Raw genomic sequence first — 14,733 nt, 5'->3', positions numbered from 1 at the left:
CGAGGCATAATTTTGTGGGCGTGTCCCAGGAAGAAATAGCCAATCAACTTCGAAATTTCTGGTGCTCTTTCACGCGCAACGTCCAATCAAGCCTCGCTTCTCTTAGTTTCTTCCCATTGGTTGACAAAATGAATTTTTGTTGCCTAGCGACGGAGCAAAGCGGTTTGTTTACGGGGAGAGCGAGCGAGCGAGAGGTGGGCTGTTGCATGCTATGGAGCAGATACAGGAGGCGGAGGAGGCGGAGGAGATCTCTACTCCAACACCTGAAAATCTGGAGGATGTCGTTGTTCCGGTTTCCACGGAACCACAGAAGTCGCCCGCGGATGCGGAGACAACAGAGGCCGCAAAGAGTCCCCCCGCTGCAGAGCCGCCGACACAGACTCAGGAAGGAGCGGGAGACGAGGCAACCGAGGGAGAGAAGCCCCAACGGACGACCGAAGAGCCTCCAGCATTAGAAGGGGCGGACAAGGAGCCTGCGCTGGAGGAGCAACCGGAGGACGCAGCCTCGAGCGAAGGTCCAGGAGGAGCCGAGGCCCCGAAGGATAGGGGGGAGGACAAGAGGAGCCCCTCGGAGATTCCTTCTCTGGAGAAACTGGAAGAAGAGAGCGGGCCGTCGGAGGCTGCCTTATCGCTCTTCCGCGACTTGCCTACAAGCGCCTCCTTCGAGGACGGCGAGCAGGCGGAGCCGTCTCCGTTGCAGGTGGGCGTGCAACTGGACCGCAGGATCAGCCGCAGCCTCTGGGAGCTAGAGCAGAGGACAGCAAGCAGCCGCTCCTTAGATGTAGGTGGCAGCCCGGAGAGCGATAAAGGGGCCCTAGAAGGAGAGACGGAGGAGCAGAGGGAGCGGCGCGTGGCCGAGGAACAGCGGTGGCGAACCGAACTCATGGAGCAGTACCGGCAGCTGCTGGCCGAGCGAGGCCGCCTCCGCAGCTACAACACGAAGCTGCAGGGCAAACTGGCCGAGCTCTTGAACAAAGCCAAGGGCAAGGATCGCGTCCGAGAACTAGAGCATCACATCTCGGACTGGGAGCAGCGCTACGGCCGCTATCTGGCTATGTTAGAGAAGTTGCGTAGCCAGCAGGCGGAGGAGATGGCTTGGTACCATAAGGAGATCGATGCTCTCCAGCGATCCTGCGAACAGAAATTGACCAAGGTGGAGAGTGAATGGAAGACCTACCAGGCGGTCAAGAAGGAAGTAGCTGTATATACTATGGGGAGGCGGCTAGGAGGTAAACAAGCTGCCATCAAGGAAGTGGACAAGATCCAAGCTAAGGAACAAAGCAAGGAAAAGGAGATGACGGAGGTGAGCCCTGCATAGAGGAGGGATATTAAATGCCCTATCTAAACAGTCTGCTGTTGGGATAATTGCATTAATAAATTTTAAGATGTGGCAGTCTCTTTTTCTACATCTTTCAGTTGAAGAGTCTTTGAGATTTAACACTGAACAGGCATATATTATTTCATAACTGTTAAGACCTATTATAGGCACCAAATTAATGATTAGGAGGAACTGAAACTGGTTGAAATGTCATTCACAGAAAAAGCAAAGTTACCGTAATCCAAATCAAACCATTTTCTGGATGGTATGACCAGCCATGCAAAAAATTCGTAACTTGCAAAGTAAGTAAACCTTTATAATGGCAAAAATTGTAATTTTCGATTGCAAATACATAGCCTAGATTGGGACTTGTGCTATTAACAGTAACAGGATGATAAAGAATAATTAGACATCTTTTAATTCATAAAATTTCTTATTAAGATTTTTGTAAAAAAAAAAACTGCTTATCTAGATTAAGTTTCGGTTTGTTCTTCTATATTCAATCTTTAACTGGCTTAACTGATGAAAAAGTTCTCATGGTAGCCAAGAATATAATGGTCAGGGACTGCATCACAAGACTTTTGAAAGTCCAAGTAAATAGTATCTACTGGACCATCTCAGGCTTCATATTTGTCTGTACAACATTGGTATCTAAATCTGAAGTAGGAAGCATTGGGGAACTAGAGGTCATTCTTTGGGGAAAGGACCTCAGTAGGCAGAAGGAAAATGCCATACAGTCATGAATTTATGTCTTAGCTCCTTCCGTGTACAGCTGAAGACCCACCTCTTTCAATTATCTGGCCTGGCTCAATCGTAATTATTCTTATTCCTCCTAACTGGTTTTAAATTGTATTTTAAATGTTAAATTTTAATTCTATATGGGGTTTTTATAATTGGGGTATCTTAATGCGGGTTTTTTAACTGTCTATATGATGTAAATTGTCTACCTCCTCCGAGTTCGAGTCCGTGTTTGTGTATCTGTATGTATGTTCTGTATGTACGCCTATGTGTTTTTATATATTTTCTGTGTTTTATATGCCCCATTGTACGCCGCCCCGAGTCCTACTTGGAAAGGGAGCGGCTAATAAATTCAAACTTAATAATAATAATAATTTTAGTTTGGTTTCCTTTCCTGGAAATATCAGTTTAAGTTATTGTTTCTGCTTTGTTTTCTATATTAGACTTGGGGAATTATTTAGTTTCTCTGCAATTTCCTTATTCTAGAATTGCCTCCCAGAGTTGGTGAGTAGTGTTTTTTGAAGGTGTGACATCACTAATTTTCTCAAATAGGTGTATTAGTTATGTTTATTGAGCCCAATTTAATGTGCTATCTATAGTGTTAGATCGGGTAATGGAAAGGCACACTCAGGCTAAAGGCAACAACAGCTCTTTATTGTAACAGAACAAGTATGTACAATCCAACAAGGTTGAGTCTGACAGCAGTCCTTTTATAGGGAGCTGTCAGACCCTTCGACCAATGAGATTAAACATCTGTTCCCGCTGGAACAGAGGACCTTGGTGGAAACCATTATAACTGAAGCTAGTATCTAACACCCCTCCCCTCTTAGATGAAATAATCCTACTGGTCACGTAGTCATGCAGTTAGGCGGGCTGTTTGGTAGCTCTGCCTGACCTGCGCAATTCAGTCGGAGGGTGTTCTTTGGACAGGTCGGACGGACTTGTTTGCTCTGCAGCTCCGCTTGGTGGAAGCTCCTGGAACCCTTCACAGGCCGCGGCTGGAGCTTCTAGAGCCGGTTCACTCGGAGCTTGCTGCGGGCCTGCAACACAAGAAGCTAAGTATCCCGGTGACTTCGGGTTTGAGTTGGCTGTGGAAGGAGTGACTTCGTGCTCCTTTTGGGTAGGGTTTTGGCTAACTCGAGCAGGAGTTACCTCTGGCTGCCTAAGAGTGGAGTTGGAGAGGCGGCCACGGAGTTGGTCAACGTGCCTTCTCCAATTCCGACCGTCCTTGAGCTCTACGAGATAAGAGTGAGGCCCGGTGATGCCTATCACTGTGGCAGGAATCCACAGAGTTCCCCCGGCATAGTTGTGAGCGTAAACTGAATCCCCTATGCTAAAGTTCCAAATTTTGCTTGTGGAGTTGGGCCGATGAGGCAGAATAGTTTGGGTGTAGCCGGTCTAAGTGGGACCTTAGCCGGCGACCCATGAGAAGCTCAGAGGGGCTTCTCCCTGTAGTGGCACTTGGCGTGATGTATTGAATTAGCAAATAGTGGTCAACTTGTGTTTGCCAATCTCCCAGGCCCATCCTGAATAGGGCCTCTTTTGCAGATCTCACCATTCTCTCCACCTCACCATTGGAGGCTGGATGGAATGGTGTGACCAGGGCATGTCTGATTCCCTGTGCTGCTAAGAAGGTCTCAAATTGCATGGCTGTAAATTGGGGCCCATTGTCAGAGATCAGGACATTAGGCAGGCCGTGTGTGGAGAAAAGTCTCCATAGTACCTTGATGACTGCTTCTGCTGTAGTGGAGGTCATCAGGACTACCTCTAGCCCTTTCGAGTAGGCGTCCAGAACTACGAGGAAAGTCTGGCCATGATCTGGGCCAGCAAAGTCAATGTGCACCCTAGACCACGGTGCTTGAGGTTGCTCCCACTCCTTAGCGGGCGCCTCTGGGGGAGCTGGTCTGGACTCCTGGAGGCAGGTAGCCACCCATTCTTCTATCTCCCTGTCCATGTTAGGCCACCACACGTAACTCCTGGCCAAAGACTTCATCCTGACAATTCCAGGATGCCCTATGTGTAAAACCTCTAATACTGCAATGCGCAGTTTGGGTGGAACAATGACCCGGTCCCCCCACAGCAAACAGCTATTAACAACAGACAATTCATCTCTCTTACATTTTGAAATCAGACCCAACAGGCCCCTTGGGCCACCCCCTCCACACCCAGTTCAAAATTTGTTTGATGATGGAGTCTTTTGCAGTGGCGGGCAACGTCACTAGACGAGACAGGACCAGTCTCTAAGCCAGTGGTTCTCAACCTTCCTAATGCCAGCACCATTTAATACAGTTCCTCATGTTGTGGTGACCCCCAACCATAAAATTATTTTCGTTGCTACTATGTAACAAACTATGCCACAAAACCTGGGTGGGTGTGGCCAACTCAACATCACTCCCACCCAATCACATGACGTCCGCCCACAGACATGCCTACCAAGGTTTCGTGGCTCAGTGTTTTCTGTTGGAATAGGGTCTCTCTCTCTTCTCTCTCCCTCCCTCTCATTTGTTTTTCTCTATTTTTCCTCTCCCTTTCTTTCTTTCCTTCCTTCCCTTTCTCTTTCTTTTTCTTTCTTTCTCATTGAATATGATAGCAAAGCCAAAAAGTTATTAATTGTAGGAAATTGCTTCTCTGTAATCTTTTTATAGTGAACTCTAAGTTGATAGAAGCTGGCAAGATTGTACTAACAGCAATAGGATATATATTTTGATTTCTTTTGAGTTTGACAATATAATACGTTATTCAAAATTATAAATAATCTTATTTTCAGATGCGTTTTTCTTTGCCATCTCTGTTGTTTTCTTTTTTAAAAAATCAGACTTGCTTCCAATTTGTGCCTTCTGGCAAATTGCAGTTTTCTTGGCAAGAGCTTGCCATTGCTTTTGTCATAGGTCTGAGAAAGTTAGTTTCTTTCTTTCTTTTCTCTTCCTTTCTTTTCCCCTGATTTGTTTCCCTCTCTCTCATTCTCTCCCTTCAGCTCTCTTTCATTTCTTTCTCCCTCTCCCTCTTCTCTCTCTTAATTTGTTTCCCTCTATTATCCCTCTCTCCCATTCACTCCTTCCAGCTCTCCTTCATTTCTCTCTATCTCTCTCTCTTTCTCCCCTTTTCTCTTTAATCTCTTCCTTGTGTGTGCAAGCAAAATACCCTCCTGGGCCAGGATCACGGCGGCGGGAAACAGCGAATCCTCCTGCTGCCGCCACTGAGAAGTGAGTAGCTGGCTGCGCTGCGCAGGAGCTCTTCCCTCCCTGCACCCAACCAGCTGCTGCTGCTGCTGCTCCCCATTCTCCTCCTTCATGAGCTAAGTACCCTAAGAATTAAACTCTTGGCACGTTAATTTGGCATTTTTCTTTTTTGAGACGGAGGCCTTTATCTCGAATTCTGTTCAAAAAATTTCACAAACGTTTGAAAAGTTGCACCTCATTTGCAGCCGATACCAAGATGTCATCAAAATAAGGGACGACTCCTGGAATTTTCTGCAAAAGCCGTTCCATGACGCTTTGGAACAGTCCAGGGGCAATAGTAACTCCAAATTGCAGGCAGTGACATTTGAATGCACCCCTGTGCGTCGAAATGGTTTGGGCCTCTGCCGTAGCGCCATCTACAGGCAATTGTTGGTATGCCTGCGCCGTGTCCAAAAGAAATACTTTTCCGGGGCCTAAAGAATGTAATAAATGTTGTACAATGGGTACAGGGTAAGCGCTTTGTTGTAATGCTTTATTGATTGTGCATTTGTAATCCGTGCAGATGCGGACAGATCCGTCAGATTTGACAGGTGTCACTATAGGGGTCTCCCAGCATGCGTAATCCACCGGTTCTAGGATTCCCTGGCCTACGAGCTTGTCAATTTCCAGATCAATTTTTGGGCATAGAGCGAAAGGTGCTCTCCTGGGTTTTAGCCTTATGGGGGCTATGTTGGGGTCCAAATTAAGAGATTGGAGTCCCCACATACTTACCCAGACCGGTGCCGAAGACACCCTCAAACTCCTTAAAAATTGCTTCAGCGCTCCCGTCTTTCAAGACTTTGATACCGGTCACTTCTAGACCCAGGGCTTTGAACTAGTCAAGCCCCAGGATGCTCTGCAGGTTGCCGCTGACCACCATCACTGGGAGCTGGCTGCTGTATTTCTTGAATTGCACCCAGAAGGTGCCCTGGCCCACGATGGGGACTCGGTTCCCCTGGTAATTGCGAAGGTGGATGTCAGGGGTGCGTAGATGCTGCTTCTTCAGGTTAGGGATAGCCCACTTGAGTGTAGACCACGGCATGATGGTCAGTGATGACCCCGTGTTTATCTCCATCTTGCATGGAGAGCCCTCGATGAGGACTGTGACTTTCAGCTTTTTTGGCTGTGCGGACTTGGCCGATTGAGGTGAGGTAGGTGACTCTGGTGTCACCCTCTGAGCGCAGTGGTGGCTTCTGCCATGCCCCTTGGTTGGGCCTCTGCTGGCGGTTAGATCGGCTTCTTGGCTGCCAGGTCTTCGTGGGGTGCTCGCTTCTGCAAATTTTGGCGATGTGCCCCTTTCGCTCGCAGTGCTGACAGATAGCGTCATGGAAACGGCAAGCTGATCGAGCATGGTCTCCTCCACAGCTAGCGCAAGGCAGGAATCATGGTTCGAATTTGCGCGCCGGCTTGGCGTGGCTACTCCGCATGCGGCAGCTTTCATCTTTTTCATCTTTTGAGCTCTCGACCTCTGCAGCCTCACGATATACGTGCGTGTTCTTTCGTGCGGCTTGTGGAGTACTTTGGCGCTGCAGGGTTTCTTTTGACTTGACGGCCGATTCTGATGCTTTGGCTTTGTCCAAGGCAATTTGTAGAATGAGGTTAGATTTGGCAAGTAACCTCCTCTGTAAAGTAATGTCCAGCAAACCACATATGATGTGGTCAAGAATAAGTTCGTCTAGGTCTCGGAACTCACAGTACGCTGCAGCCTTTCGTAGCACCGCAATGTACTTGTTGATTGATTCGCCTTCCTTCTGGTTGTGAACATAAAATTTGTGCTGGCGGACATGCTTAGATGGCTTGGGAGCATAGTGAGTCCTCAGCGTCTGCTGGAGCATGGACCAAGCGACCAATTGTAGCAGCATTGGCTCTGATAGGTCTTTGGCAGTTTCGAACACTTCCCGTCCACAGTAACTGAGGAACATGTTCTTCTTGCGGCCTTTCGAAAAGCCCATGAAGTTGTTTGCTTCGAGGTAGCAGTCGAACCTCAGCATATACGAGTCCCAGTGCTCAGTGACTGGGTCATACGGAGTTGGTGAGGCGTGCATGGCCATTTTGTGTTCTGAGGGCGTTTTGAGTTTGCCGCTTAAAAATGGCTGCTTGAAGCTGCGCTGAGCTCCGGACTGGATTTACTTGCTGGATTGCTACACTCTTTTTGGTTCACCTAGTTCCCTTCCAATCCCACCTTTGTCGCCAGTGTTAGATCGGGTAATGGAAAAGCACACTCAGGCTTAAAGGCAAAAACAGCTCTTTATTGTAACAGAACAAGTATACACAATCCAGCAAAGGTTGAGTTTGACAGCAGCCCTTTTATAGGAAGCTGTCAGACCCTTCGACCAATGAGATTAAAGCTCTGTTCCCACCAGAACAGAGGACTTTGGTGGAAACCATTATAACTGAAGCTAGTATCTAACATAGTGTCCAGTTTTTTTATAGGCTACAATCTATGATCATATATTCAGTTGAACTCTATTATATTCTAGTTGTAAGAGCAGAGTCATTGGTATAGATTGGGTGTCGGCAACCCGCAGCTCCAAACCATTTCCAAAAACAGGTGAGGGTTGGTTTTGTTTTGTTTTTTTGCTGATGTTCTTTCTTCTTCTTTCGGTGCTTTTTACCATATGATTTAAATCAAGCCATTTCAGGTTCCCAGAGAAATGAAGCTTTTTTGTCCACCTGCTGTGGCTCCCTGTTGGCTGAACCCACCACTGGCTGGGCCCCGCCTCGCCCTCCCTTCCCAGTCATTCCTCATCTGGCCTGAGAAGGTAAGGGCAATGGCAAGAGATGGGAGACTTGCTCCATATTCCAGAGCAGGAGCAAAGCGCTCCTGTACTTGCCTCATCTCGTGGGCGCTTCTCTTAGCCCTTGTTGGTGCTGTGCACACCTCGGTCGCTCAGGGAGACACGCAACTTACTCTCTGCCCTAAAATACTGGCCCAGCCCATCTGTGATTGATGTTCCATGTCGTAATGGACTCCGGGAGGAGGAGGGGGACCTTGTCTCCCCCACTGTGAAGCACGCTAAATTTAACTGCTGCACAGCCACTGCAAGAGCAGTGGGCAGGCCACGGAAGCAGCAACTGCAGTGGCGTTGGCCACAGCCAGGCCAGACCAGTGTCTCAGGGAGGGAGAGCAAGTTATATGTCTCCCCGAGTGACCGAGGTGTGTGCAGCATCAACAAGATGAGGCAAGTACACGGGCACTTCATTCCCGCTCTGGAATATGGAGCAAGTCTCCATACCCTGCCGTCACGCTTACCTTCTCAGGCCAGGCTAGGAGTGACTGGGAGAGGTGGGGCCAGCCAATGGTGGGTTCAGCCGACAGGGAACCACAGCAGGAGGACAAAAGGGCTTTATTTATCTGGGAACCTGAAATGACTCTATATTTAAATCATATAGTAAAAGTCATCCAAAGAAAAAGAAAGAACATCAGAAAAAAAAAACCACCAACCCTTGCCTGTTATTGGAAATAGTTCACACACACACACGTACACACACACACTCGAGAGAGAGAGAGAGACAGACAGAAACAGAGTGATGCGAGAGAGAGGGAGAGAGGGAGACAGAGAGGGAGAAAGAGAGAGAGATACCTGTTTCCCACAGAAAACACCGGGAGCCACAAAACCTGGGTAGTTGTGGCTGGAGAGGAGTATCATGTGATTGGGTGGAAATGAGTGGTGTCCAGTTGGCCACGCCCAACGCAGGTTTTGCAATTCCCGGTGTTTTCTTTTCTGTGGGAAATGGGTCCAACAGCTCTTTGAGTGTTTAAGGTTGCAGACCTTTGTTGGCTTGTCATCATATCAGGACAGTGTTTCTCAAGTGATCATAAGGGAAAAGTTATCTATCAAGGCCAATTCTGTTCAACTCCTTTAGACTCATTTTTATATATAGTTAGAATATGACTAAAATCTGGGGCAAGTTTATTAAATCAAAGATTCATCTGTGATAGTGTTATTGAAGACTAAATCTAAAAATCCCATGCTCTTTTATGGGTAAGTCAGTGGGGCTTATCTGAAAGCGTGGACAAAATTATCCTGTAACTTAACAGATATCAGAAAGAGAAATTTTCTCTTTAACTAACTGCAGAGGTCTTTGCAAACCATTCCTAAAGACTCTTCAGAACTATTATCCAAATCTCTGATTTAGAGAATGGCTAACGAAAGGCTGTGTTCTCATGGTATGCCAAACTGTATTTCAAATTAGTATTGCTCCAACAAAATAATTATTTGGTGGTGTTATTAGATCAGTTTTTATCTTTTTAGGTACGTCTTGAAAATATAAAATTGAAACACAGGATCCAAAAACTTGATGCAAGTCTAAAAGCCCAAGAAGAACTGGCAGAAGGTTTACATTTAATAGACTTTGAGCAGCTGAAGATAGAAAACCAAACTTACAATGAAAAGATTGAAGAGCGTAATGAAGAACTTCATAAACTCCGGAGAAAGGTCACCAATACAGTACAAGTCCTATCTCAAGTAAAAGAAAAATTGCAATTTGTGGAAGCAGAGAATCAAGGCCAGAAGGCTCAACTAATGGCAATAGAAAGTCTAGTAGCGCAAAACAGAGATATATTAACAAGGACAAAGCAGGCTCGTGACAAATTGAGAATAGACAATCAGAGGCTTCAACAGAAATGTGGTTTACTTGGAAATACATTGTTATTGAGGGACTTTGAGGAGAAAGTGGATGCTGCTGAGATACTGAAAAAGAAATTGGAAATACTGAAGCGTCATCATGCTGGTTTGTCCCTTACTTGCAATGGAATCAAGAAGAAAATCAAAGGGGCAAAATCTTTTCTGCCATTCTAAATGTCTTTAGTGGTAAACAGAACAAAGTAATGTATGAAAAAAATCAAATAAAACATACTAATGCCTTTAGATTATATTCTAGCTAGGTGTAGTTCAAGCCTCAAATCCAAATAGTCAACATGAGTGCTTATATAAGCAGGATAGGATATCATTTTAATAATAATAAATTCATAAATACCTTGTTAATTGACAGCAAAAGTATACAAAGCTAAACATAAGAGTCTTTATTCAATTTTTAATGCAAAAATAGATTATAAGCAAATGTTGGCAATTATTAATGAATAAGCATAATAAAATAGCCTCCATTGAAGAAATTTGCCTTTTTATGTTTTAATTAGCCGTAATAGGTAACGTATCTTCATTTTTCCTTGACTCTTTAATAGTATCAAAATTATTCTAGTAAATCAAAAAAATGTTATGTATCAACATCTTTTGAAACAATTTTTTATTATTTGATTCTTTGATTCTTTCCTCAATAAAGATGGTTCTCAAACTGTTTTAAAGATATCCTTAAATGTGTATGTGTGAGAAGTGGGAAATGACAGATGTGCTCGGGGAATTGTGATAGGACAAAGGACTTTGAAGGTTTTTGGATCAGATATGCTTGTTTCTCTTGGAGAAAATTTTGAAGAGCATAGTTTTTCCCCACACCACACGGGGAATGTATACATTTAAACAATGCAATAACATTTGCCAGCTTGTCTGCTTTGAGTTTTAAGTAATTTGGTGCTTTGCAACTGGATTTGGTTCTGCATTTCTTATTGGTTTTAAGATAAATTATGTGCATGTTTGTAAAGAAAGCTGTAATTTTTTGTAGCTTTTCCCATCAGATTTACTATATACCGTATTTTTTGGAGTATAAGATGCACCTTTTTCCCTCAAAAAAGAGGCTGAAAATCTGGGTGCATTTTATACACTGAATCCAACATTTTTTGCCTCCCAAAACCCCGCCCCCTTCACCAAAATGGCCATGCATAGCCTTTAGGAGCTTTGCAGAGTGCTCCTGGGGGCTGGGGAGGGCAGAAATGAGCCAGCAATTGACCGCTTTTTGCTCAATTTTGCTCCCCAGCCCCCAGGAGCACTCTATAAGCCGCCTAGAGGCTATGCATGCCCTTTTTTGACAAAAAATGGACCCGTTTTCTGCTCATTTTTTGGGGGGGGCAACCCTCAGGAGCACTCTACAATCCTCCTAAAGGCTATTCATGCCCTTTCTTTGAAAAAAATTGGGCCTGTTTTCGCGAAAAACGGGCCGTTTTTTGGGAGGTCTGCAGAGTGCAAAACCTTTTTTTAAAAATTTGCCTCTTCAAAACCTTGGTTTGTCTTATACTCTGGTGCATCTTATACTCCAGTGCGTCTTATACTCTGAAAAATATGGTAGATTTAACCAAGCCATTTTTTTTCTCAATCTTTCAACATCATTAGAAATGAAAAACCTTATAGGATTGGTGTCAATATTCGGAGTGTGGTTAAAGAACTATAGATCCAAAACATGAAAGGCTTCACTTATCTATCTTTCTATGTAATATGGGCATAGAAGAGTGTATGTATGGCAGTTGTAACATGTGGCTAAATGCAAGTAAGGGACATTTATAGGTCAGATATTGAAATATTCAAAGCATATTGTTCATACCATTAGCACTGTTAATGAAGCCAAGAATATGATGGTTCCTTCACACTTTTTCTTTAAAAAAAGAGGGCTTTGTTACAAATATTTTTGTCATCCTATCCATTGTTTTGCATTAATATAGTCAGGTTCTTAATGACTCCCTTGCCTATTTGCTTGTTTTATGTGTCACAACTACTCAGATCTCAGATTTTCTTCAACTTTCTTTTCTTGCACTTTTTTCTTTTAATTTTTCTTTTTTCTTCTTTATATTAGTTTGCATTGGTTTTTTAATTAAAAGATTTAATAACAATTATATATCAAAAATGGGCGGCCTCAAATAGATGGGGAAAATAAAGCAGCTACTGTACATATATGAAAAAATTGTCATAGACTGTAGAACACAGGTTTCAAACTTGCCGTGTCACATTGCGGTCACTTGATGTATTGCAGTGTTTTTTCCCTCCACAGAACTGGAGTAGGCATAGCCTGCATGTGACACATCCAGCCCACGGGCTGCCAGTTTGACATCACTGCTCTAGAAGAACAAATACAAGATGAGGAAGGAAATTTCATATTGTTTTCAGACTGAATATTCTTAATTTATTCTTCCAAGTTATTAATAAAACAAAGATTATGAAAGAACCAATTAATTCTTACAATTGCAGAGGGAGATATCTTAATTTTTGGAGATATGAATAGATTGATTGATTGACTGACTGAATTCAATCAATTTGTATGGATGCCTATCTCACCAAATGACTCTGGGTGATGAACAAAACTTAAAAAATAATGCAAAATTTAAAATACGAAGCGAAGAAAAAATTACCTAAATTAACCAATGTCCTGAATACACTCAGAGCTTCAAGTTCAAGCAAAAGCTAGGTATTTTAAAAACTTACAAAAAGCCAGAGGCAGAATGTCCCATAAGGCAAGTCTTCAAGGCCCTGTCCACTGGCACTCCTTAGCTAACAAGAAGCATGCCTATTCAGTTTGGTGTAGTGGTTAAGGTGCTGGCTTACAAATCTGGAAGCTGTGAGTTCTAGTCCCACTTCAGGCATAAAAGCAGGCTGGGTGAGTTTGGGCCAGCCATTCTCTCTCAGTCAACCCACCTCACAGAGTTATTATGATGTGGAAAATAGGAGGAGGAAGTAGTACTTACTGTTCATCATTTTGAGTTACTTATAAAGCAATATGGAATAAAACTCAGATGGGCAGAAAAACCGAGGTGAATTATCATTTATATTTGGGATGGAACCAAAAATGCTTTATTATTAATAAATAATGTACTATTTTAAATTAAATTATTTTGAATTATATAGTTAAGTCCAGAAAACACTGAAGAATAGCTGAATAGGATGTTACTTCTAAGATGTATAGATCAACAAAAATATGTCTTTAATCATTCCATAACTTAAGATAAAACTAGAGGCAATTTAAAAAATTAAAGCTGAGATATGATGGCATTTCTGCCATATACCAGAAGACTTTCCAAGTAATCGTAGTTAAAATACTATTCAACTAATAAAAGAGATTTAGGAACACTTTTAGCTATAAATTTAGAAAGATTTTGATTTGCCCATAGACATACAACCTAATTTCTTTACTAAATGTGGATTATAAACTTTTTAAGGCAATACTCAAAAGATAATAAATGGTGTTTAAATTGAAATGATATAACATAATCAGATTGGATTTGTTCTGAAGAGATATCAGACATTTATGTTATTGATTAAATCACACCAACAAAAAAGTGGCTACAGTCTTTGTTTATACAAAAAACTTATGACAATCTAGGATGGACATTAATGTTTGCATTAAAAAGATGTAGCTTTTTAAAAATGGGGATAGATTATAAAGAATAAAATGCCAAGTTAATAGTAAATGGCTATTTACCACTACCATGCATTACACAAAAAGGAAAAGACAATATTGTCCCCCTTCTCCTTTTTTTACTGGCATTAAAACTATTGGCAATGAAAATATGTCAAGAAAATAAAACTTCTGAAATTATATGCCATATGCGATTCAAATTGTCCGTACCGGTTTGCCCGAACCAGTCCGTACTGATCGAATTTTACCCCTGTTATAGAGTTTATATTGTACTAATTTAATGTCAGGTGCTTAATAGATTACAGAGTTGATCATATCTTCTATGGCCCTAATGCAGAAAAGGTGGGAATTCCAGTAAATATAAATATTTTTTGACTGACACAAATAGAAATAAACAATTTATATGAGATCATGCAATAATAAGCAATGTATTGAACATTTGGAATCAGAATCTTGATTGGAATGACCATCAGTGAAACACTTAAAATACATAAAATTGATATTATCTAAATAAGTAACAGATTTGCCATTCAGGCTATTGCACATCTTACTATTATGTAACACAATTTGGCAACACTTAAAGAATAGTCATTTGAATATGAGAACAAGAGGTTTAAATAGAACTAATTAAGTGGCCAGAGAATTAACAGGTCCTAACAAATATTAACATAAAGTAGACATTATATAAAAGATGTAATGTATGGAATTAATAGAGATAAAGGATACGTAAAACGAGTGTGTTGTGTGTGTTTAGGTAGGTAGGTTTCAGCTGGTGTGGACGGGTACAGGCGTACCGGTTGGTGAAATTTAGCATGCCTTAGCATACCGGTTCTTCCAGAAGCCCCCGACAAGCCCATGTAGCGTACGCTGCCCTCTTCTCTTTGATAGCCGCCTTGTTTCCAATGAAGGTGATGGGGAATCCATGCAGAGGAAGGAAATTGCATGGATTCCCCACCCCCTTCATTGGAAATGAGGCAGCTGTCAGAGGAGCAGTGCGCGCCTGTAGGCTTGTCTAACGAATCCTCACCTCCTGTTCCTTCTTCACCTGTCTGAAGAAGCCATGCAGGGTGCGCTCTCTTGTCTTTGACAGCCACCTTGTTTCCAATTGGGGGGGAAGAAATCCATATTTTTCTTCCCTCTGCATGGGTTCCCCCCCCAATTGGAAACGAGGCGGCTGTGAAAGACAAGGGAGCGCGCCCCACGTGGCTTCTTTAAGCAGCA

The 14,733-nt window shown here is 43.1% G+C and overlaps 2 protein-coding genes across 2 annotated transcripts in view; one reads left to right on the top strand and one right to left on the bottom strand.

Moving 5' to 3' along the window:
- Positions 1-67: 67 nt before the first annotated feature.
- Positions 68-11,034, top strand: CFAP184 (cilia and flagella associated protein 184). Its single transcript, XM_081950078.1, has 2 exons — positions 68-1,303; positions 9,531-11,034. The coding sequence occupies exons 1-2, from the start codon at positions 212-214 to the stop codon at positions 10,074-10,076; spliced, it is 1,638 nt and encodes a 545-aa protein (XP_081806204.1). The 5' UTR covers positions 68-211; the 3' UTR covers positions 10,077-11,034.
- Positions 11,035-11,170: 136 nt separating this feature from the next.
- The window catches only part of KIAA0232, a 94,467-nt gene continuing 90,904 nt past the window's right edge, over positions 11,171-14,733 (bottom strand). Inside the window, exon 11 of the mRNA XM_081950071.1 lies at positions 11,171-12,217. Coding sequence (XP_081806197.1) covers positions 12,210-12,217 — 8 coding nt within the window. The 3' untranslated portion in view covers positions 11,171-12,209. The remainder of the gene's footprint in view (positions 12,218-14,733) is intronic.

Source organism: Natrix helvetica (genome assembly GCF_964273705.1).
Source record: "Natrix helvetica genome assembly, chromosome: 4".
NCBI classification, from domain to species: domain Eukaryota; kingdom Metazoa; phylum Chordata; class Lepidosauria; order Squamata; family Natricidae; genus Natrix; species Natrix helvetica.
The sequence above is the reverse complement of the archived record's forward strand: the minus strand, read 5'-3'. Positions and strand labels throughout refer to the sequence as shown.

Bases quoted from the DNA above. Each gene is read 5' to 3' on its own strand.
- CFAP184 (XM_081950078.1), top strand. From the start codon at position 212: ATGGAGCAGATACAGGAGGCGGAGGAGGCGGAGGAGATCTCTACTCCA. The intron at 1,304-9,530 runs GTGAGCCCTGCA...TTATCTTTTTAG, and splicing joins AGGAAAAGGAGATGACGGAG to GTACGTCTTGAAAATATAAA.